General features: G+C 38.7%; 1 protein-coding gene across 7 annotated transcripts in view; it reads left to right on the top strand.

The window, feature by feature from the left end:
* MAMDC2 (MAM domain containing 2) overlaps window positions 1-25,547 on the top strand; it is a 175,575-nt gene that overhangs the window by 118,423 nt on the left and 31,605 nt on the right. For 4 of the 7 annotated variants that reach the window (XM_520065.6, XM_016960941.4, XM_016960939.3 and 1 more), the window contains exons 10-11: window positions 6,601-6,694; window positions 8,396-8,548. In XM_520065.6, coding sequence (XP_520065.2) covers window positions 6,601-6,694; window positions 8,396-8,548 — 247 coding nt within the window. Of the gene's footprint in view, window positions 1-6,600; window positions 6,695-8,395; window positions 8,549-13,670; window positions 13,777-25,547 lie in introns of those variants that run through there. The other 3 variants (XM_024345716.3, XM_016960940.4, XM_054658156.2) reach the window with 2 other exon arrangements.

The raw sequence follows: 25,547 nt of genomic DNA on the forward strand, positions 1-25,547 counted from the left end.
TTCAATTGGTAAAGTAGTTGGTGGATTAACCCAACAACCTAGTCTACCATGTCTATCAAGCAGGTCATGGAATCTACTCTAAAAGGCAGTGAAAAAATATTTAATACAGCCAGTGTTTAGTTCTTTAACACAAACAGTCCTTTTGAACTATATAACAAAGATTTGATTTGATTTGACTTCACAGCACCCAACAAAATTTATTTCCTCCATTTCCTGGCAAAATTCTATTCATTATATTTGGTAGTTGTTAAACTATAACATCCTATAAAGTGAAAAGCAATAACCCTGATTATTTTAAAACCTATCTTGATTTGGTTTGAGAACATGAATTCCTGACATACCTGATTCTCTACTTTTTCTTTCCTGGGTACTTTTGTTTTGTTTTGTTTTTTTAAGACAGGATCTCACTCTGTCACCCAGGCTGGAGTGCAGTGATGTGATCACAGTTCACTGCAGCCTCAACCTCCCGGGCCGAGGTGATCCTTCCACCTCAACCTCCTGAGTAACTGGAACTACAGGTGTACGCCACCGTGCCCAGCTAATTTTTTATACTTTTAGTAGAGAGGGGGTTTTGCCATGTTGCTCAGGCTGGTCTCGAACTGGCTGCAATCTGCCTGCCTTGGCCTCCCAAAGTGTTGGGAACAGGCATGAGCCATGGCACCTGGACTCGTGGGTACTTTAACCAGGAACTTTTATGAACTTTGACAGGCCTAGGGGCAGTCTGACCCCTTGGACTAACACAACCTTGTAGGTGGGTTTCCACACAGACCTCCTCCTAATCAACCACCCCCCTCAAAAAAAAAAAAAAACTTTAGAAGAGACTTAAAATTATATACTATGAGGAGCATTTGCTCAGTGACCTTTTAGGTTCTGCTGCCTGTCATTATGTTGTTTCTAGAGAGCAGATCATTGTTTTTTTGAAAGGGAGAAAGATGAAAATAAAGAGGAGATTCTATTGCCCTTTAATAATTACAGTTTTCTAAAGCAGGAAATTGGAACAATAAATCCTTGATAATCCAGGGGATGATTATTCAGTTTGGGTATTCGTCCATCTGCCTTGCATTTCTGCTCCTTTACCTTTTGTTTCCAGGGCTTCTGGATATTTCTTTCTTTCTTTTTTTTTTTTTTTTTTAGACAGAGTCTTGCTCTGTCACGAAGGCTGGAGTGAAGTGGCACCATCTTGCCTCACTGCAACCTTTGCCTCCTGGGTTCAAGTGACTCTCCTGCCTCAGCCTCCTGATTAGCTGGGACTACAGGCGTGAGCCACCATGCCCAGCTAATTTTTGTATTTATGTAGAGACAAGGTTTCGCAATGTTGGCCAGGCTGGTTTTGAACTCCTGACTCAAGTGATGCGCCTGCCTTGGCCTCCCAAAGTGCTGGGATTATAGGCGTGAGCCACTGTGCCTGGCCCATATTTCATCGCTTGTTAGAACAATCACCTGGTGATGTGTAGAGGAAGAGAAAACTAAATCTAGTCCATTTTTAGAACAGTCTTGTTCTGAGTGGAGAGAATAAATAGGTTGAAATCGACTGTGAATCCAAAAATCAGGTAACAGATCTGGTCACAGTGACTTATCCTGTAATCTCAGCACTCTGGGAGGCTGAGGCAGGCAGATCACTTGAGTCCAGGAGTTCGAGACCAGCCTGGGCAACAAGGTGAAACCCTGTCTCTACAAAAAATACAAAAATTAGCCGGGTGTGGTGGTGCACGCCTGTAGTTCCAACTATTTGGGAGGCTGAAGCAGGGGGATCACTTGAGCCCAGGAGGCTGAGGTTGCAGTGAGCCAAGATCACACCACTGTACTCCAGCCTGGGCACAGAGTGAGACTCTGTCTCAAAAAAAAAAAAAAAAAAAAAAAAAAAAAAAAAAAAAAAAAAAAAAAATCCAGCTCTGAAAGTGCCTAGCACAAGGACTGCACATAACAGGAATTTAGTTAAGTGAGGTTTTATAATGCACACAGCAGTTTTCTACTACTCTTTACCAGTGGTTCTCAGGGAGATTTTCCCCCAGTGGACATTTGGCAATGTCTGAAGAAGTTTTTGATTGTCACGACTTGGCAGTGATGCTGGCATCTAATGAGTAGAGGTTACAGTTGCTGCTAAACATCCTACAATGCACAGGGCAGTCCTCCATAACAAAGAATTATCTGGCCCAAAACGTCAGTAGTGCTGAGGTAGCAATACTCTGTTGTGGATTTTAAAAAGCATGTATACTATGTATTTTTAGTATAGTAGAGAGTAAGTTAAGTAATATTGTTGATCCCTCCTTGACTGTATTTAAAATTATTTCTTTGCAAATACGTTTTTACAGCTCTCCTTTCATTGCCTGTTTGTGTTTCCAGTCTAGGCAGATTTCCTCGGCTATGAATATTCTCCATCAGGACAAACATTTTGAAGTATTATCAGAACCTAAGGACTGGGATCTTGAGTACATGGAGACATTGATTTACATAAATTTAATTTGTCCCTAACTTTTAAGAGATTTGCATAAAATCAGGAATACCTTTCTAAGGGATATCACTTTACTTGGCCCCTCATCTTCTTTCCCCCTCTTTTTTTTAATTAATTGTTTTTGAGAGACAGGGTCTCACTCTGTCATCCAGGCTGGAGTACAGTGGCGTGATCATGGCTCACTGCAGCCTCCAACTCCTGGGTTCAAGAGAGCTTCCCGCCTCAGCCTTTCAAGTACCTGGACTACAAGCGCACACAGCTAATTTTTAAAATTCTTTTGTAGAGATGGAACCTCTCTATGCTGCCCAGGTTGATCTTGAACTCCTGGCCTCAAGTGATCCTACTGTCTCAGCCTCCCAAAGTGCTGGGATTATAGATGTGAGCCTGTAATTAATATAATTAATATTTAATTCAATATTTAATATAATATTTAATATTTAAGAGGGTATGGTACCCTCTTAAATAGATATTAATATACATTTAAGCTAAGATTTTTTCTAGTCGTAGAGAGGTTCCACTTGCTTCGAAATACTGCCTACAATGAAATAAACACTGCTTTTAAGAAAGATCTATAAATAAGAGGTTAATCCCCTCAAGAATTTAGACTATGACTAATTCCCTTCTTGTTATGTTCTTAACTGGACCCAGAGGGTAAGTCCTTAAGAACAGGACAAGATGTTTGACTTATTCTTTGTCCTGCCTCAACCAGGCCCACTCATCCGCTTGTCCAGTCACCAACTACCCTAAAATAACCTCTCCACCTCAAGGAGCATACAAAATGTAAAATGGCAGCCCCAAAATAAGCGCTGACATGATCAGCATTACTAATAGCCAGGCAGAAAATCCAGTGTGTTAGATCAAACAGGCTGATCTGGTTGTGCTTCTTTTTTGTGTTAAAATACTGACAGACAACTGCCAAGCAAATTTGGGGATTAAGGCCATCATTTGAACCTAGTCAGTAGCTGACTAACCTTAGGGATCTTTTATCAGACAGAACAACACATGGTCTGGCTAATGTTTTAAGTGTGGAAAAAGCGCTAAGGTAGAACAACTTAGACGTCTGCTATTGTCCAAAACATGTTTAACATTTCATTCAACCCACTGTGGCAATTCACGAAGTATTTGGAATATCCAAAAGGAGCCAGGGAAGTCTATCCAATAGAACTTTCTGTAATGAGGAAATGCTGCATACCTGCTGTGTCCAATTCAGTTAACCATGAGCTGCATGTGGCCACTGAGCATCTTCGAATGTGGCTCGTGTGACTGAATACATGAATTTTTAATTTAATTTTAATAGACACATGTACCTAGTGGCTATCATAATAGACAAGATCATCTAGGAAATAATAATGACTGATTATTCCACATCTTAATTGTAAATATCCTGATTCCTTTTTCTTGTGTCAAATATAAATATAAAGCCTGGGTGCGGTGGCTCATGCCTGTAATCCTAACACTTTGGGAGGCCAAGCGGGTGGATATCACCTGAGGTCAGGTGTTCGAGACCAGCCTGGCCAACATGGCGAAACCGCATCTCTGCTAAAAATACAAAAATTAGCCAGGCGTGGTGGCACATGCCTGTAATCCCAGTTACTCGGGAGGCTGAGGCAGGAGAATTGCTTGAATCCAGGAGGTGGAGGATGCAGTGAGCTGAGATCGCATCATTGCACTCTAGCCTGGGTGACAAGAGCAAAACTCCCATCTCAAAAAAAAAAAAAAAAAAACAGAAATATATATATATATACACACACACACACACACACACACACACACACATATACATACACATATATACACACACACACATATAAATATAGAAAGAAGGGGGAAATTCTGTTTAATGCCCATAATTTTATGAGTCTAACATAATTGTTGTAAATTTGGTAAATTTTCCAGTCTTTTTCTATTATTTTTAGATGAACTAGATATTATTTTGTCTTATTTTATTTAGTTTTTTCACTTAACATTATGAGAGGAATATATTTCTGTACTACGAAATAATATGCCCAAGTTATCAAATCTGACAATGGCCAGTTTCTTAGATAATTGTGCCGTAGTTCATTTATTTCCTCTATTTTTAAAATTCTGGGTGTTTGCTTGCTTACTTGCTTGTATGGTTTTATGGTCACTATAAAACAATGCTATAGTAAACATATGAAAGCATGTTAATATTTCTCTTCATTGGAATTTATTACCATGCCAAATGTTTGAGTTTTATGTAGGTAATGATTTAGATGGTGAACCATTTCACTACCACATATTCATTTTGAAAAGGTACTTTTTTAGTATACTTGTGAAAAATAGACTTTAAAGCTACCCCCCACACCCCATAAAATAAAGCCAAGACTCTTCTGTCTGCACCACAATTAATTCAGTAAATTATGAGATGGATTAATATTCCTTCCCATATAACAAAAAAAGTTACTGCTAAAATATAACCGCATTCAGGGCTGATGACACAGACCTTTGCTTTACAAACAGGGAATAAGTTCCCAGTAGTAAACTCTGTAAGTAAAATATTTTACATGTTCAGATCATCTCTAGAATCTATAAACATGAGAAAATTAACAGAAGTAAACGAGAAAAAAAAATCCACCCTGTTTTGTTTTGTTCTTTATATATATACATAGTTATACATTGTGACAAGTCCAAACTATCCTTTTTATAATTGAAAGCAATATGAATACAGTGCAAGTAAACCTTCACACATCTTACAATTAGTAATTATCCAGAAGGTCTTGGATTAAGACATTTTATATTTTGCATACTGGTAAGCTGTCACATGATCTTTACATTTCTTTTTAAATAAATTCTATGTTCTAATGACTCTGATCATCAAAAAGGAAAAGAACCCTACTGATAAAACAATAAATTTAAGACATAACATTTTAAACTAGAGCCTAAAAAAATCAAGTGTTCTCATTATTTGTAAGTTGGGTTTCAACTTCTGTTATATCATCCTTTGTCTGTTTGAATTAGATTTGTAATTGAGGGATTCAATGAACATGGACTAAATGAGCTTGTGCTACGTAAACATTGTGATACATTCAAAGCAGCTTTGTAATCTGCAAGTACAGTGAAAATCTAATACAAATGTTTTTAAAAGGTCTCTTAGCTCATCCTATATATGAAAAGTAGCCTTTAAAATTTGCCTGATGGAAAGAAATCCAAGACTTTTCTGTCTTTCTCTGGAACAGTAGATTTAATAATTTATGGTATGGATTTGTTTTTCCTTCACAGACAACAATAAAAATGTTTGGACTGATAAAATAACTGCATTTAGGGCTTTTATTAGTGACACCAACTGGGAACATAGATCTTTGTCTTTGGAAATGGAACATAAGCCTCCAGATGGCAAATCACCAGGACTTTGTTCACAATGTGAATGAAGCATGTTGCCAGAAAGTCATTTCCAAAAAATCAATAGTGTTTGTACTGGAAATGTTTGAAAAATGCTCAGAAAACCATCAAGTCTATATGTACTTTGTGGATTATCTGGGGAAAATGTTTAAAACCTGACAGGCTTTTCTCTGTCACGCAGTTAACTTCTTGCTTTCCTCACTCTTCCTGTCAATTCTTTACGAAATGCCACTAATTTCAGCATTAGTATGCACAATATATCGTTATATTCTGCTCAAATATATTAAGTAATTCTAGGCCAGGTGTGGTGGCTCACAACTGTAATCCCAGCACTTTGGGAGGCCAAGGCAGGCAGATCACCTGAGGTCAGGAGTTTGAGACCAGCCTGGCCAACATGGTGAAACCCCGTCTCTACTAAAAATACAAAAATTATCTGGGCATGGTGACGGGTGTCCGTAATCCCAGCTACTCAGGAGGCTGAGGCAGGAGAATCACTTGAACCCAGTAGGCAGAGGTTGCAGTGAGCCAAGATTGTACCACTACACTCCAGCCTTGGCGACAGAGCGAGACTCCATCTCAAAAATTAACAATAATAATAAAAGTAATTCCAGGGTTTTATGCAGATGGTAACCATTCTTCTTGCCACTGTGTTCTGTTGTTCATACGGACGCTGAAGAGCTGCTTGTAGTTTGCCTATGCTCGCCTGCTGTGCTAAGTGAATCCCAGGTTATTAGGAGTTTCCAGTTTTCAGTTAACAGAATTCATAGCTTCATTTTTACGAATTTCAGGTGGTTTTCATGAGCCTATGCAAAAGTTTCTGGGACTGTGGGCTTGTAGCCCTGGATGACATTACAATACAATTGGGAAGCTGCTCATCTTCAGGTAAGACAACAATCATTTTAGCTCTCTGTCTCTCTGACCTATACATACATTTCCTGTATTGCTGAGAACCACATACATTTCATCTGTGCTAGTCCATCCTTTGCTTTTGTTGACAAAGTGTCTCCTGCAGAGCTGTGTAGCAGGCTTTGAAATTTAGAAATGATGATTCCAGTGTAATATGTGTCTTTGTACATGTGACTTAACCCCTTTATCCTCATTTGGAAGGGAACTAGTGGTATCTACCTGAATATTGGGGATAATACATATACATTTTCCTAGCATAAGACCTGGCACAAAACAGTGCTTTAAAAACAAATATCTTCTACTATAGTTATTACTATTACTGTTGTTTTTGTTATCTTACATGAATGCAGATTTTCAAGCAATATTAATGAAATTTTTATTTCACAGATACTTGCTAAGCATGTAATTTAAAAATTTTAATAAACATTTTCTAAGTGAATTAAATGACAGTGGAACAATAGACCAAGCAATGATGATAGTAGCAAAATAAAGTCATGGTAGCTAGCTATGTGTCATACATTACGCCTAATGAGAAAATGGTGCATAACTCAATCCCAATCATTGATCTGTATCTGCTAATTACCATTGCATCCTACATCATAGGACATCCATTTCTTTGACACACAGGCAAATCGTGGTATCAGTCTGGTGCTGGAGAATAATCTCCATGTTTATTTAATTAAAAGACAATTTGTTCTTAGTCTCTTAATTTGCCAGGCACTGCAAGGACAACCCAGATAAAAATCGTTCCACTCAAGGCATAGAAGAAAGAATGAGGTTTCATTAACCAGTACTGTATGTAAAATAAAATGAAGTAAAACAATGATCACAAAAGAGACATATGAAACAAGCTATTTATTACAAAAATGTAGCTAAGAATCTGGATATAGGGAGGTACAACCAAGTTTAGTCAAAGGAAAAGTCCCCAATAAATTGGGAAGAAGTACCATTCTAATAATTATGAATGTTATTGAAGATAGCATTCAAAGACATAAACATTGGATTTGGGAAAAGGAAAATAAACCTCTGGGTGGCAAAATAAGTTCTAAAATTTAATTATTGAGAACTTCACATTAAAAATGATCACTTTACATATACCATCTCATTTAATCCTCACAGACCCATGAAGTGACTACCATCAATATTCCCACATTAGAGATAAGAACTCTAAGGCACAGAGAAGTGAAGTCATTTGTTCCACACAGCTATGCCTCCAGGAGTCCATTTAGCACTCTCACATTCTCCCCCACCTACAAAGCAACTGTGGAGTTGTTATGAGGATACCCTTCACTCATCCAGGATTTCTGAAGAAAGTGCCTGCATTATGAAATTTTATTATTTTCCATATTTTCATAAAGGCAATATACCTATAATTTCCAGAGCTTTATAAAAAGAAATTCACAAAAATTCACAAGTCAGAGAAAGTTTTTTTCTCAAAGTAGCCCAGTATTTTAGATCTGTATATCTGATTGTTCTCTATGTCTGTGGCAGGACCCTCAGTGGAATGCAGCCTCTAGCTGGAAGCAGTGGCTCCGTGTAGGTGGGCCACCAGTGGGGGCTGCCTCTCCATCGCATGGCATATGGCCAGACAACATTCATACATGCAGAGTGGGCTGCTAGCAACACAGAGTCATTGAAAGAGTCTCAGTGATTGCAACATCTGCTATTTTCTTGCAGAGAAACTTCCACCTCCACCTGGAGAGTGTACTTTCGAGCAAGATGAATGTACATTTACTCAGGAGAAAAGAAACCGGAGCAGCTGGCACAGGAGGAGGGGAGAAACTCCCACTTCCTACACAGGACCAAAGGGAGATCACACTACTGGGGTAGGTGAGTTATGCCACGTGGTGCTGTTTCCTAAGGAAAGCTTCTAAAATAGCATTCTAGGAATCGTTTACTGCATTTTGAAATGTGCAAAATTATGTCTTGTGTCTAGAATGAAATGCACTTGTGATTCTACACACACAGGATGATTTGATATGGGCATTGAATATCATCCTGTTTATTACATTGCTTATGTACATTGCTGCAGTAAGGATCTAACAGGGCTTACAAAGTTCTGCACACAAAGAATAGAAGTAAGTTAAAAGGTCAAAGAGAGGGACAAAGTAGGGGAAAAAAATGGTAATCTAAATTGGAGCCAGGGCCGAGGCCTAATATACAAAATATATTGGCAGACAAAGGAAGAGGCATACAGGTTTGACTCCAAGCTTTCAGTAGCCAAAACTCACCTGTAAAACATGATTCACAGAATGAGCAGTCCACGTGGGTGGGCTATAAGCAATGATGGGGTGCATTTTCTGTAGAAAATGTATAAACTGCAATAAAACAGAGTAAGAGTTCATCTACTTCATATTACCAACATGTATCAGCAATTGTAAACATTGTCAGGGACAAAATATGCCCCGTAGGCCATATGTGGTGGCTCACTCCTATAATCCCAGCACTTTGGGAGGCCAAGGTGAGAGGATTACTTGAGTCTAGGAGTTCAAGACCAGCCTAGACAACATAGTGAGACTCTATCTTGACAATTTTTTTTTAATTTAGCCAGCTGTGGTGGTGTGCCCCTGTGGTCACAGCTACTTGGAAGGCTGAGGCAGGAGGATTGCTTGAGCCCAGGAGGTCAGGGCTACAGTGAGCCATGTTCATGCCATTGCACCCAGCTTGGGTGACAGAGTAAGGCCCTGTCTCGAAAAAAATAAATAATAAATTAAAAAGTACCTTCCACAGAATGGATCTTTCTCACTCACACCCCCATTCCATTTGGTATACTAACTGAATAAAAGCACAACACTTGGTCCAGAGAAGCAGAACTACCCCTGATACTAAGCTCATAGAGATATTTCCTCATGAATTCTCCTAGAGAAACCATTATGATAGTAAATATGAGGGTAATTTGCATTGTGCTGTTTCTTATGGTCTAACTTGGGATATTTAATCTTTTGGCTTCTCTGGGCCACATTGGAAGAAGAATTGTCTTGGGCCACACATAAAATACACTAACGCTAATGACAGCTGATGAGCTAAAAAAAATTGCAAAAAAAATTCTCATAATGTTTTAAGAAAGTTTACAAATTTGTGTTAGGCCATATTCAAAGCTGTTCTGGGCCACATGCAACCTGTGGGCTGCAGTTTGGACAAGCTTGATCTAACTCAAGATAAGCCTATGGAATAATTACCACAGAACCACCTCCAGTAAAACCTGTTTAATTGGCTAAACGTGGTAGAATGTAATAATGAACAGCTTTATTTTTTCTATCATTCTTCAAACATAAAGATCCTCTTTTCCCCATGCCTTGGCAAATCCCTTAGCTTCCCAGTCCTGTTGAGACATTAGAACAATTAGATATTCAGGTATGTCAAAAGTCCAGTTCAAATCAAAACTTCCATTTCTCATTCAACTGAATCTTCTCTCTTTCCCTCAGCTTGGGCCTGACTCATAGTTTGGAAGGATAAAGGAAGAAACAGTCTATTTTTTCATTTTCTTTGTTTCACCTCCCCTCCTGCCCCTCATCTTCATGACTTTTTAATCAGGGAAGGTGGAAGATGGATTAAAAGAAAGGAACTTTAAAAATATTTGGTGCTATTTAAAGTGATCTCTTAGCTATTGAATGTCCTTTGTTATGACAGATGTCTAAATGCTGGCTCTTTCAGGAGCCTCTGCATCTTACCATTTCTGGCAATGTTCTCACTGGCTAACCCTCTGAGACCACCCGCTTCCCTTAGTACTTGCACTACAGAATACAACCCACATAGATTTTTCTGTTTGGGTTCCTCCTGGAAATTTTTCCTTGGGTTCTTTCTAGAACAGTTGTTTCCAGCCACCTTGCTAGTGAGTGTCCATTTGGCCTCAATAGTGATGCCCTCCTGCCTAAGAAGATATGCAGCTTGGTCCTACTGCTGACCTCTTTTCTTGCTGCTTCAGCAGATTCTGGGACAATGTTGCTTCGGTAAAGGATGCTGTTGAAGAGATTTAGCATTGGCCCAAAGGCAGACCAGATGCTCACTTTCAGCATTGAGTGAAGGATGCTAAGGTGGTTCCTTATGTGTGAAGCTATCTCTGGAAAGGTATCAGGATGTTAAAAATATAACTAGAAAGGCCTATATGTATTAGGACTATTCTAAAAGCTTATAACAGAAAATACAACTCAAACTGACTTAAATGAAAAGAAAATCCTTTTTTGGACTTTGTTACAGAAAGAGACTACTGTGGGGTTAGCTTCAGGCACAGCTTGATGCAGGGATTAAAACTGTGTCCTCAGGAGCCAGTTTCTCTCTCTCTTTCTCTTTCTACCTCTTTGAGCTGGTTTTTCTGGGTGGGCTCCAATCTAGACAGGATCTTCTGTCATGGCAACACAGTGGCTGTAGCAACTGCAGTCTCATGGGCCTTTCAACATTGAATCTAGTGGAAAGTGAAAACTTAGACAAAAATACCCAAACTGAATCTCATTGGCTCTGATTGGAAATGTCTTGAGGGCATAGTACTATAAAGGTCATTTTTGATTCCCCACAGAATTTAGTATTCTGCCTTATACACAATAGATGCTCAAAAATGCCTATGGAATGAATGAATGAATGAATGCACAAATGAATAAATGAATCTATAAGCCTTCACTGACACATTTAATAATAACTAACCAATTAATTAGTGAGACCCTAGAAAATGGGATGGTGGAAAGGTATCTATTTATTGCAAGAGGATTGAAGTCAAGAATGAATCAGTTTTAGCTAGAGTCTATTGTAGTCTAGATGTTATGTGTATGTGTATTTTTCTTGAGAAGGTTGATAGTTTTTCTTCCTTTTGTCAGGTATAGCAGTAAGCGATCTAATAAGAGGTACAACCAAAGAGAACTATGTTGTGGTAGACTACTACAGGGAATTCTGTGGGTAATGAAGACTGTGGAATGCCTTAGACATGGAAGAGAAGACATAGAAAAATAGCACTGAAGGGAAGGAGTCCCTGAAAAGGGCAAGGAGAGACACCAGGCCAGGTTATAACAAACCCAGGAACTTAGGGCATCAGGACAACCTAAGGTTTCCCATTCACTAGGTAAGGTTCCCATTCACCTTGAGAAAGTTACTTAAAATCTCTAAGTCTCAGTTCTGTCATCTAGAAAATGAGAATAATCATAACCACTTACCTATTTTCCTAACTTCACAGGGTGGTTGAATTTAAAAACTGAAAGGCTTTGGGATTAGACTGCCTAGGTTCAAATCTCAGTTCTACCTTTAACCTCTCTAAGCCTATTTTCTTTATCTTTGTATTAAGAATAATTAATACCTACCTCACAGACTGTGGTGAGGTTTAAATGAAACAAGATATAAAACATACTTAGAATAAGACCTGGCATATGACAATTAATTATTGCTCTATTATTCATTTATTCCTTCATTCAGCAAATAGCTATTGAGTGTCTACTATGTGCCAGGTACTATTTTAGGCACTCATGAAACACAGATGAACAAAACAGACAAGCATTTACCCTCACAGAACTTCTAGTAGAGGAGACAGACAAGAAATATTAAGCTTAATTATAATTATGCAGTATTTTAAAAGGCGATAATTGCTACAGAAATAAAAATGGAGCAGGTGAGGGAGTTAGGGAATCGAGAGGAGAATGTGGGTGGAGTTAACTAATGTAAATAGAAGAGTCACAACGAAGCCCATTGGAAGGTAGCCTTGAAAAGAGTTGAGGTAGCTCACCAAGAGCATATCTGGAAAGCAATGTTCCAGGTAGAGGGGACAGCCATTGCAAAGCCCCATAAGTGAAAGCATGCTCAGTGTGTCCTAGGAACAGCAAGGCGGCTGGTTTAGCTATAGCCTAGTGAGCTAGGGAGACAGTGCTAGGAAATGACCCAGAGAAATAATGGTAGGCCAGCTCATGGAGGACCTTGTAATTAATTAGAAGGGCTTTGGATTTTTTTTTTTTTTTCCGAGATACAGTCTTGCTGTGTCGCCCAGGCTGGAGTGCTGTGGTGTGATCTCAGCTCACTGCAACTTCCACCTCCTGGGTTCAAGCAATTCTCCCTGCCTCAGGCTCCCGACTAGCTGGGATTACAGGTGCCCGCCACCATGCTCACTCATTTTTGTATTTTTTAGTAGAGACAGGGTTTTGCCGTGTTGGTCAGACTGGTCTTGAACTCCTGACCTCAGGTGATCCATCCACCTTGGCCTCCCAAAGTGCTGGGATTATAGGCATGAGCCACTGTGCCCAGCCAGGACTTTGGATTTTACTTTATTTCAAATGGAAAGTCACTGGAGAGTGTTGAACTTAGGAGAGAAGCGATCTGATCTAATTTTATAAGGATTGCTCTGGCTACTGTGTTGAGGAAAGACTGGGGGTGGAAATGAAGCAAGGGTGAAATCAAAGAGCCCTGTTAGAGGCTACTGCACATAACCCAGGTGAACTATGATGGTAAATTTGACTATGATAGTGGATTTGACTATGATGGCACATTTGACCAGCAACCATGGATTGAACTGTGTATTAGCAATGAGGGTGGTGATAAGTGGTCAAATCCCGGATATATTTTGAAAGCCAAGCCACAGAATTTCATGATGGATTAGATGAGTATAAGAGAAAGAGCAACGTTCTGAGTAGCCTGATAAAACCTTGCTTGTGTTCAAGAAACCCTTATTCTACTGAAAAATGGCAAAGTGTAAGGGTAGTGATGCTAGCATATTGTTATAATTGTCTTATTTTATTATTCCTTGTTGTTAATCTCTTACTTGGCCTAATTTATAAATTAAACTTCATCATAAGTATGTATGTATAGGAAAAAATATATAGTATACATAGGGTTCAGTAGTATCAGCAGTTTCAGGCATCCACCAGGGATCTTAGAACATATCCCTCAAGGATAAGGGGGAACTACTGTAGTTTGCCAGGGCTGCCATAACAAAATATCCCAGACTGGGTGGCTTAAACATTAGAAATTTGTTTTCTCACAGTTCTGGCAGCTTAAAGTCCAAGATCAAGATGTCGGTAGGGTTGGTTCCTTCTGAAATTTCTCTCCTTGGCTTGCAGATGGCTGCCTTCTTGCTTCACATGGCCTTTCCTCTGTGCCAGTGCACCCCCGATATGTATCTTCTTGTAAGTTCACCAGTCATAATGAATTACAGCCCACCCTAACAATCCCATTTTGACTTAATTACCTCCTAAAAGGTTCTATCTCCAAATACAGTCACATTCTAGTACGTGGGTTAGGGCTTCAACATACCTCTTTGGAGAAGACACAATTGAACCCACTCCCAGGATTTAGGGCAATGGGTTGAACATTGAAGGAACAGGGTAAACTCTTAAGTTAAATGGCTGACAACCAAGCCCTGTCCTGCTCCTCATGTCATTATGCTAAAATAATGTTATAGTCTGAGCTTGCTTGACTAGTAGACCATGTCCTACCTTCTCCTCATAAATACACAGTCTATGAAAATCTAACAAAAGCACATATAGTAGATATTAAATTGCTCCTAATTCTACTCCTGTATTTACATTATTTCTGGGTTATGTGGACACACTTTAGCTAACATAGTATTGCTTTGTCTAAAGAAAATAATTTGGTTGTGTTTGCTTTGTCTTCTTAAAAACTTTGAAAGATGCTTCAGCTGCCTCGGGTTATACTTCATAGCAAAAATAGAGTGCATGTTATTATATGAATATATTGTGGAAAATTTTGAATGCACAAACTTAGTGTGTTCAACATTTTGAGTGAATATTTGACATATTAAATAAAACTCTCTGGTGCACAACACAGAAAATTCTGATTTTTAAAGTAAATTTTTTCTAGGGCCTGCCTTCTTTATTCTCTGTTTCATTTGCTTCAATATAGATTTTCAAAAATTTCTCAAGACACCTTCCACTTTTCTAACTAAATCTTTTACCACTTATATCTTTTTATTCCCATGTACAACAATGTAAATAAGAAAAACAAGTTTTGCTACACTGTGCCCAGGGTACCTACAAATATAGCATTAGGTTGAAGGTGTTTTGTTCTTGTTCTTGAAATTACTTTAATAACTGATTTTCTAGGGAAATATAATATCAGTGATTATTTACAGTAGTTCCCAATTATCTGCAGGGCATATGTTCCTCGATGCCTAGTGGATGCCTGAAACCAAAGGCAGTATTAAACCCTATATACAATATATTTTTCCCATACATACATACCTATAATAAAGCTTAATCTATAAATTAGGCACAATAAGACACTAACAATGACCAATAATAGAATAATTACAATACATTGTTCTCAATTTCACAGACAGAAGATTTGTTCCTACTGTAGATCTCAGCAACCTCAGATTTTTCCTTTCCTTGTTAAGTCACAACCTTTCACCTTTTCACTTGAAGCACTTTATGGCTTCTCTTTGCCATATCTAAACTGTCAGCATCACTACTCTTGCACTTTGGGGCCATAATTAAAGAAAATAAAGGTTACTTGGACACAAGATCTGTGATACCGTGACAGTCAGTCTGATAACAAAGATGGCTAAGTGACTCACAGGCAGAGAGTGTAGACAGCATGGAGACATTGGACAAAGAGATGATTTGTGTTCTGCTTGGGACAGAGTGGAACAGTGGAAGATTTCATCATGCTACTCACAACAGAACATAGTTTAAAACTTATGAATTGTTTATTTCTGGAACTTTCCATGTAATATTTTTGGGCCACAGCTGACTGTGGGTAACCGAAACCATGGAAGGCAAAAACAGATAAAGGGGGCACTACTATATTGGACATTTACCACGTGTAGGCACTGTGCTAGGAACCTCAACATCCTTTCCACAACCTGTAAGGTAAGTGAAAGTTCCCACGTTTTGCAGGAGGAAGCTGAAGCTTAGGGAAGTTAAGTGCTTTTCCAGGGCCAGCACTTACTGGTGGAGCAGTAACTGGTGGAGCAAAGACTTAATCTCACATTTGTCTGGTTCTAATGGCTATATATTCTGCCTACACTGCCTCACTAGGGTTTCCAAACCTACATGCTACTAAGAGACCACACATGACCTGGAACAGCTGTGACAACTTATATGTGAAAAGCACAGTTTTTCATAAACCAAAGACCCTTCACACCAAAGCAGAGTGTCTTCTCTTAGAAAATACAATGATTGGTATTTTGGAACATTCCTAGAAATTGATCCAGCAGAAAACATCTAAACTTTTTCTGATCTATTTCTAGTGTCTGTATAACAATGTTGTCAGTGTAACCCCAGGGCTGTAGCCCACACACTTATTATGTATCCTACACCCCACAAAAGAGTGGTTTTCCTTTGTCCTAGCCTCTAATGGTGTGAGCTCAATGTGGCTGATGTATTGGCACTCAGATTGCAATGTGACAAGGGTTACTGTCTCAATCCATTTTGTGCTGCTATAACAGAATGCCTGAGACTGAGCAATTTATATAGAATGGAAACTTATATCCTTACAGTTCTGGGGGCTGCAAAGTCTAAGATCAAGGTTCTGATATCTAGTGAGAGCCATCTTGCTACATCATCCCATGGTGGAAGGGGCAGAGAGAGGGTAAGGGAAAGAGCAAGAGGGAACCAAACTCATCCCTTAATAAGGAACCTACTCCCATGATAATGACATTAATCTATTAACAAGGGCAGTGCCCCCATGACCCAAACATCTCCCATTAAGCCCTACCTTTCGACACCGCTGCATTGGGGAGTCAAGTTTCCAACTCATGAGTTTTGGGGGATACATCCAAACCATGGCAGTTACCCATTCAAAAATTAATGCATAAACAAACAAAGGTTCCTCTAAAACATTCACTTATTTGTTAAAACAACCAGCATCATAAGCTACATGTATATAAGAATTAAGCCTCTCATAACTGAAAGCAATCAGAAATGCTATATAGTCCAGGATCCCTAGGATCTTGTTCTATTCCATATTTCCTGAATACCCACTATGCATTATACATCAAATAATTGCCCCAGAGTTATAATAAGTCAAGTAATAAGGGTTAAGTCCTAGAGATAATGAAACCACACAGCTAGCTCTCCTTGTGGGTATCTGAGTGTGAGTTCATCAAGAATGGTAGGGAGGAAGGAAGCATTCCAGGATGAGGGAATGGCTGGTGTGAAGTATGGAGCCATTAAACAGTGTGGCAGCTTTCGAAGAACTGTAAGTGACTAGGCTGGCATGTAGAATATTGTCACCCAGGATTACCAACAAAGTGGAGTCTAAAATATAGGCTTTTTTGTGCAATATTGGCAGTTTTGTTTTAATATTTCCAAAGATTATCAACTTACAACCTTGAGACTAAGAACACTTATCATAGGAAACATTGGTTAAGACGTTATTGTAAAAAACGTATTTACTTAAAATTAAATGTACCCACCAACTTCATCAAAATTACCTATAACTAAGACATTGGAGATCTATCTCTAGCTAACATAACAATACTAAAATGAGGTGGGGCCGGGCATGGTGGCTCACACTTGTAATCCCAGCACTTTGGGAGGCCGAGGCAGGCGGATCACGAGGTCAGGAGATCGAGACTATCCTGGCTAACACGGCGAAACCTCGTCTCTACTAAAAACACACACACACACACAAAATTAGCTGGGTGTGGTGGCGGGTGCCTGTAGTCCCAGCTACTTGGAAGACTGAGGCAGGAGAATGGTGTGAACCCGGGAGGCGGAGCTTGCAGTGAGCCGAGATCATGCCACTGCACTCCAGCCTGGGCAACAGAGCAAGACTCCATCTCAAAAAAAAAAAAAATAAATAAATAAAAATAAAATGAAATAAGGCATAGATTCCCTTAAAATTAGGAACATAACTAAGGCATTCCTTTCTACAAATGAAAAAAAAAAAAAAAGCTTTAAAATCTAATGCATAAACTCAATATTACATTTCAAACTCTTAGCCAGAAGATATATGCTCCTATAAAATTCCAGCCAGGATGGGTATAGTGTGTAGAAAGATGAAGAAAAATAAATGAATTATAGACCTCTTTTTCTAGCAAAAAAAAAATACACTAGAGATCACTGTGCACTCTGGCTACAAAACACCTGAAAATGCAAGAAAAAAAGGATAAATGGATAAAATATTCCTTTTTTTTTTACATTAATTTCTGGGATACAAGTGCAGAACATGCAGGTTTGTTACATAGGTATACATGTGTGATGGTGCTTTGCCGGACCTATCATCCCAACATCTAGGTTTTAAGCCCTGCATGCATTAGATATTTGTCCCCCCACCCCCCAACAGGCCCCGGTGTGTGATGCTCCCCTCCCTGTGTCCATGTGTTATCATTGTTCAACTCCCACTTATGAGTGAGAACATGCAGTGTTTGGTTTTCTGTTCCTGTGTTAGTCTGCTGAGAATGATGCTTTCCAGCTTCATCCATGTCCCTCCAAAGGACATGAACTCATTCTTTTTTATGGCTGCATAGTATTTCATGGGGTATATGTGCCACATTTTCTTTATCCAGTCTATCACTGATGGGCATTTTGGTTGGTTCCAAGTCTTTGCTATTGTAAATAGTGCTGCAGTAAACATATGTGTGCATGTGTCTTTACAGTAGAATGATTTATAATCCTTTGGGTATATACCCAGTAACGGGATTGTTGGGTCAAATGGTATTTCTGGTTCTAGATCCTTGAAGAATTGCCACACTGTCTCCCACAATGGTTGAACTAATTTACACTCCCACCAACAGTGTAAAAGCATTCCTATTTTTCCACATCCTCTCTCTACATCTGTTGTTTTCTGACTTTTTAATGATTGCCATTCTAACTGGCATGAGATAGTATCTCATTGTGTTTTTGATTTGCATTTCTCTAATGACCAGTGATGATGAGCTTTTTTTCATGTTTGTTGGCTGCATAAACATCTTCTTTTGAGAAGTGTCTGTTCATATCCTTCGGCCACTTTTTGATGGGGTTGGTTTTTTCTTGTAAATTTGTTTAAGTTCACTGTACATTCCAGATATTAGACCTTTGTCAGATTGATAGATTGCAAAACTTTTCTCCTATTCTGTAGGAATACTCTGATGGCAGTTTCTTTTGCTGTGCAGAAGCTCTTTAGTTTAATCAGATCACAGTTGTCAATTTTGGCTTTTGCTGCAATTGCTTTTGATATTTTAGTCATGAAGTCTTTGCCCATGTCTATGTCCTGAATGGTATTGCCTAGGTTTTCTTCATGGTTTTTATGGTTTTAGGTTTTATATTTAAGTCTTTAATCCAACTTGAGTTAATTTTGTATAAGGTGTAAGGAAGGGGTCCAGTTTCAGTTTTCTGCATATGGCTAGCCAGTTTTCCCAGCAACATTTATTACATAGAGAATCCTTTCCCCATTGCTTGTTTTTATCAGGTTTGTCAAAGATCATATGGTTGCAGATGTGTGGTGTTATTTCTGAGGCCTCTGTTCTGTTCCATTGGTCTATATGTCTGTTTTGGCACCAGTACCATGCTGTTTTGGTTACTGTAGCCTTGTAGTATAGTCTGAAGTCAGGTAACGTGATGCCTCCAGCTTTGTTCTTTTTGCTTAGGATAGTCTTGGCTATACAGGCTCTTTTTTGGTTCCATATGAAATTTAAAGTAGTTTTTTCTAATTCTGTGAAGAAAGTCAATGGTAGCTTGATGGGAATAGCATTGAATCTATAAATTACTTTGGGCAGTATGGCCATTTTCATGATATTGATTCTTCCTATTGATAAGCATGGAATTTTTTTTCCATTTGTTTGTGTCCTCTCTTATTTTTCTTGAGCACTGGTTTGTAGTTCTTTTTGAAGAGGTCCTTCACATCCCTTGTAAGTTGTATTCCTTGGTATTTTATTTTCTTTGTAGCAATTGTGAATGGGAAGTTCACTCATTATTTGGCTCTCTGCTTGTCTATTATTGGTGTATAGGGATGCTTGTGATTTTTGCACATTGATTTTGTATCCAGAGACTTTGCTGAAGTTGATTATCAGCTTAAGGAGTTTTTGGGCTGAGACAATGGGGTTTTCTAAATATACAATCATGTCATCTGCAAACAGAGACAATTTGACTTCCTCTCTTCCTATTTGAGTACCTTTTATTTCTTTCTCTTGCCTGATTGCCCTGGACAGAACTTCCAATACTATGTTGAATAGGAATGGTGAGAGAGGGTATCCTTGTCTTTGCCAGTTTTCAAAGGGAATGCTTCCAGCTTTTCCCCATTCGGTATGATATTGGCTATGGGTTTGTCATAAATAGCTCTTATTATTTTGAGGACATGAACACCTAGTTTATTGAGAGTTTTTAGCATGAAGCGGTGTTGAATTTTATCGAAGGCCTTTTCTGCATCTATTGAGATAATCATGTGGTTTTTGTCATTGGTTCTGTTTATGTGATGGATTACATTTACTGATTTGTCTATGTCGAACCAGCCTTGTATCCCAGGGATGAAGCCGACTTGATTGTGGTGGATAAGCTTTTTGATATGCTGCTGGATTCGGTTTGTCAGTATTTTATTGAGGATTTTTGCATTGATGTTCATCAGGGACATTGGCCTGAAATTTTCTTTTTTTGTTGTGTCTCTGCCAGGTTTTGGTGTCAGAATGATGCCGGCCTCATAAAATGAATTAGGGAGGAGTCTCTCTTTTTCTATTGCTTGGAATAATTTCAGAAGGAATGGTACCAGCTCCTCTTTGTACCTCTGGTAGAATTTGGCTGTGAATCCATCTGGTCCCGGGCTTTTTTTGGTTGGTAGGCTATTAATTACTGCCTTAATTTCAGAACTTGTTATTGGTCTATTCAGGGATTCTACTTCTTCCTGATTTAGTCTTGGGAGGGTGTATGTGTCCAGGAATTTATCCATTTCTTCTAGATTTTCTAGTTTATTTTCATAGAGGTGTTTATAGTATTCTCTGATGGTAGTTTGTATTTCTGTAGGATCAGTTGTGATATTCCCTTTATCATTTTTTATTGCATCTATTTGATTCTTCTCTGTTCTTTTTTATTAGTCTGAGCGGTCTATCTATTTTATTGATCTTTTTAAAAAACCAGCTCCTGGATTCACTGATTTTTTTGAAGGGACTTTCATGTCTCTATCTCCTTCAGCTCTGCTCTGATCTTCATTATTTCTTGTCTTCTAGCTTTTGAATTTGTTTGCTCTTGCTTGTCTAATTCTTTTAATTGTGATGTTAGGGTGTCGATTTTAGATCTTTCCTGCTTTCTCCTGTGGGCATTTAGTGCTATACATTTCCCTCTAATGCTGCTTTGGCTGTGTCCCAGAGATTCTGGTACATTGTGTCTTTGTTCTCATTGGTTTCAAAACACATCTTTATTTCTGCTTTCATTTTGTTGTTTTCCCAGTAGTCATTCAGGAGCGGGTTGTTCAGTTTCCATGTAGTTGTGCAGTTTTGAGTGGGTTTCCTAATCCTGAGTCCTAATTTGATTGCACTGTGGTCTGAAAGACTGTTTGTTATGATTTCTGTTCTTTTGCATTTACTGAGGAGTGTTTTACTTCCAATTATGTGGTCAATTTTAGAATAAGTGCAATGTGTTGCTGAGAAGAATGTATATTCTCCTGATTTGGGGTGGAGAGTTCTGTAGATATCTATTAGGTCCGCTTGGTCCAGAGCTGAGTTCAAGTCCTGGATATCCTTGTTAATTTTCTGTCTCATTGATCTAATACTGACAATGGGGTGTTAAAGTCTTCCACTATTACTGTGTGTGAGTCTAAGTCTCTTTGTATGTCTTTAGGAACTTGCTTTATGAATCTGGGTACTCCTGTATTGGGTGCATATATATTTAGGATAGTTAGCTCTTCTTGTTGCATTGATCCCTTTACCATTATGTAATGGCCTTCTTTGTCTGTTTTGATCTTTGTTGGTTTAAAGTCTGTTTTATCAGAGACTAGGATTGCAACCCTTGCTTTTTTTTTTCTTTGCATTTGCTTGGTAAATATTCCTCCATCTTTTTATTTTGAGCCTATGTGTGTCTTTGCATGTGAGATGAGTCTCCTGAATACAGCACACTGATGGGTCTTGACTCTATCCAATTTGCCAGTCTGTGTCTTTTAATTGGGGCATTTAGCCCGTTTACATTTAAGATTAATATTGTTATTTGATTCTGTCATTATGTGAATTTGATTCTGTCATTGTGTGAATTTGATTCTGTCATTATGATGGTAGCTGGTTATTGTGGCTGTTACTTGATGTAGTTTCTTCATAGTGTTGATGTTCTTTACAATTTGGTATGTATTTGCAGTAGCTGGTACTGGTTTTTCCTTTCCATATTTAGTGCTTCCTTCAGGAGCTCTTGTAGGGCAAGCCTGGTGGTGACAAAATCCTTCAGCATTTGCTTGTCTGTAAAGGATTTTAATTCTCCTTCACTTATGAAGCTTAGTTTGGCTGGATATGAAATTCTGGGTTGAAAATTCTTTTCTTTAAGAATGTTGAATATTGGTCCCTACTCTCTTCTGGCTTGTAGGGTTTCTGCAGAGAGATCCACTGTTAGTCTGATGGGCTTCCCTTTCTAAGAAACCTGACCTTTCTCTGTGGCTGCCTTTAACAATTTTTCTTTCATTTCAACCTTCGAGAATCTGATGATTATGTATCTTCATGTTGCTCTTCTCATGGAGTATCTTAGTGGTGTTTTCTGTATTTCCTGAATTTGAATGTTGGCCTGTCTTGCTAGGTTGGGGAAGTTCTCCTGGATAATATCATGAAGTATGTTTTCCAACTTGGTTCCATTCTTCCCCTCACTTTCAGGTACACCAATCAGTCATAGATTTGGTCTTTCCACATAGTCCCATATTTCTTGGAGGCTTTGATCATCTTTTTCATTTTTTTTCTCTAATCTTGTCTTTATGCCTTATTTCAGTAAGTTGATCTTCAATTTCTGATATTCTTTCTTCTGCTTGATTGATTTGGCTATTGATACTTGTGTATGCTTCACAGAGTTCTCATGCTGTGTTTTTCAGCTCCATCAGGTCATTTATGTTCTTCTTTAAGCTGGTTATTCTAGTTAGCAGTTCCTGTAACCTTTTATCAAGGTTCTCAGCTTCCTTGCATTGGGTTAGAACATGCTCCTTTACCTCAGAGGAATTTATTACCTATCTTCTGAAGCCGACTTTTGTCAATTTGTCAAACTCATTCTCCATCCAGTTTTGTGCCCTTGCTGGAGAAGAGTTGTGATCATTTAAATGATCACAATTTAGCATTGTGATTTTTGGAATTTTCAGCATTTTTGTGCTGGTTTTTACTCATCTTCATGGATTTCTCTACCTTTGATATTTGAAGTTGATGACTTTTGGATGGGGATTTTGTGTGGGGGTCCTTTGTGTTGATGTTGATATTATTGTTTTCTGTCTGTTAGTTTTTCTTCTAACAGTCAGGCCCCTCTTCTGCAGGTCTGCTGCAGTTTGCTGGAGGTCCATTCCAGACCCTGTTTGCCTGGGCATCATCATTGGAGGCAGCAGAACAGCAAAGATTGCTGCCTGCTCCTTTCTCTGGAAGCTTTGTCCCAGAGGGCCACCTGCCAGATGCCAGCCAGAGCTCTCCTATAAGAGGTGTCTGTCGGTCCCTGCTGGGAGGTCTCTCCCAGTCAGCAGGCATGGGAGTCAGGGAGCCACTTGAGAAGGTAGTCTGTCCCTTAGCAGAGCTTGAGCACTGTGCTGGGAGAATCCTCCCTGTCAGGATCCACTGTTCTCTTCAGAGCCGGCAGGGAGGGACATTTAAGTCCACTGAAGCTGCACCCACAGCTACCCCTTCCCCTAGGGGCTCTGTCCCAGGGAGATGGGAATTTTATCTATAAGCTGCTGCCTTTCTTTCAGAGATCCTGCCCAGTGAGGAGTGATCTAGGGAGGCAGTCTGGCCACAACCGCTTTGCCACACTGTGGTGAGTTCTGCCCAGTCTGAACTTCCTGGCCTCCTTAGCACTGTCAGGGAAAAACTGCCTACACAAGCCTCAGTAATGACGGATGCTCCTCTCACACCAAACTCCATCATCCCAGGTCAACATCAGACTGCTATGCTGGCATTGAGAATTTCAAGCCAGTGTTTCTTAGCTTGCTGGGTTCCATGGGAGTGGGACCCACTGAGTGAGACAACTTGGCTCCCTGGCTTCAGCTCCCTTTCCAGGAAAGTGAACGGTTCTGTCCTGCTGGGGTTCCAGGCACCACTCAGTTGGAAATGCAAAAATCACTCGTCTTCTGCATAGGTCTTGCTAGGAGCTGCAGACCAGAGCTGTTCCTATTTGGCCATCTTGCCAGATTTCAATATACGCTTTTTGTTGAGTTCTTATTGTTTATATTCCTTTACAAGTTGTTTTTTTTCTTTAGCTCACAACTAACATTACAATAGTTGTATTATTTTCATAACTAGCCTAGTATTTGCTTTATATTTATATATTTTTTAAATCCTAAAAAGTATTCTATATTTATTCACATATTTCCCCATTCATCTTCATTCCTTTCTACATTTCCAGGTTTATCTCTTGAATTATTTTCTTTTGCGGGAAGTGTTTTTCTTTTGCTAGAATAATTTTCTTCTGTATCTAGCTTTTTATTTTTGTTTTGTTTCATTTTATTTTTGGTGCATGTCTGCTGCTGATTTCTTTCAGTTTTTGTTTGTCTGGGAATGTCTTTTTCCTTTACATTTGAAGGATAGTTTTTCTGGGAATAGAATTCTAAGTGAACAATTATTTCCTTAACAGCCATTTATTTAAAGATGTAATTCAACTGAATTCTGGCTTCCATCATATCTATTGAGAAGTCAGATGTCAGTCCTAAAATTGTTTTTTGTTTTTGTTTTTTTTTTTTTGAAAGTACTATTTTCCTCTGGGTGCATTTAATATTTTCTCCTCATGTTTGATTTTCAGCATTTTAGTATGATATGTATTTGTCCACTTTGCATTGTTATAAAGGAATATCTGAGATGAGAATTTATAAAGAAAAGTGTTTTATTTGACTCATGGTTCTGCAGTCTCTAACAGCATAGCACCAACATGAGCTCAGCTTCTGGTGAAGTCTCAGGAAGATTTTACTTGTAGCGGAAGGCAAACGCAGAGCAGGCATGTCAACATGGTGAGACAGAGCAAGAGGGAGGCAGGGAGGAGGTGCTAGGCTCTTTAAACAACCAGTTCTTACGTGAACTAATAGAGCAAAAACTCACTAATCATGAAGGGGATGGCACCAAGCCATTCATGAGGGATCCACTCCCATGACCCAAACATCTCCCACTAGGTCACATCTCCAACATTGGGGATCACATTTCAACATGAGATTTCAGAGGACAAATATCCAAACTATATCAACATGCATGTGTGTAGTCTTCTTTGTAGTTATTCTGCTTGGGTTTCATTAAATTTCTTTAATCTTTGAGCTGAGATCTTTCACTAGTTTTCAAAATTTCTTGATCTTTATCTTGTCAAATATTGCCCCTGCCTAACCGTCTCTCCTATCTTTCTGAGACTCCAATTATATGTACATTAAAAGTTCTTACTATGTATTATATATCCTTCATGCTCTCTTACAAATATTTTCTTTCTTTTTGTTCTCAGTTCTTTAGTTTGGGTATTTTCTATTGGCCAATTAAAAAAATTTTTTTTGAATCTTAGTGATGTTCAGTATGTTATTAAACCCATTAACTGATTTTTAATTTCTGTAATTCTATTTTTCAATTCTAGAATTTCCATTTGTTCATTTTTAAATAGTTTTGAGATGGAATTTACATTCCAAATAATTCATTTTTTAAAGTATATAATTCATTGGTTTTAAATATACTCATGAAGCTGTGTAATGCTTACCACTATCTAATTCTAGAACATTTTTTATCACCTCAAAAGAAACTCCATACCCATTAGTAGTCACTCCCATTCCCTTTCCCTATCTCTTCCCTCTTTACCCCACC

The sequence above is a fragment of the Pan troglodytes genome, chromosome 11 (genome assembly GCF_028858775.2).
Source record: "Pan troglodytes isolate AG18354 chromosome 11, NHGRI_mPanTro3-v2.0_pri, whole genome shotgun sequence".
In the NCBI taxonomy this organism is placed as follows: Eukaryota; Metazoa; Chordata; class Mammalia; order Primates; family Hominidae; genus Pan; species Pan troglodytes.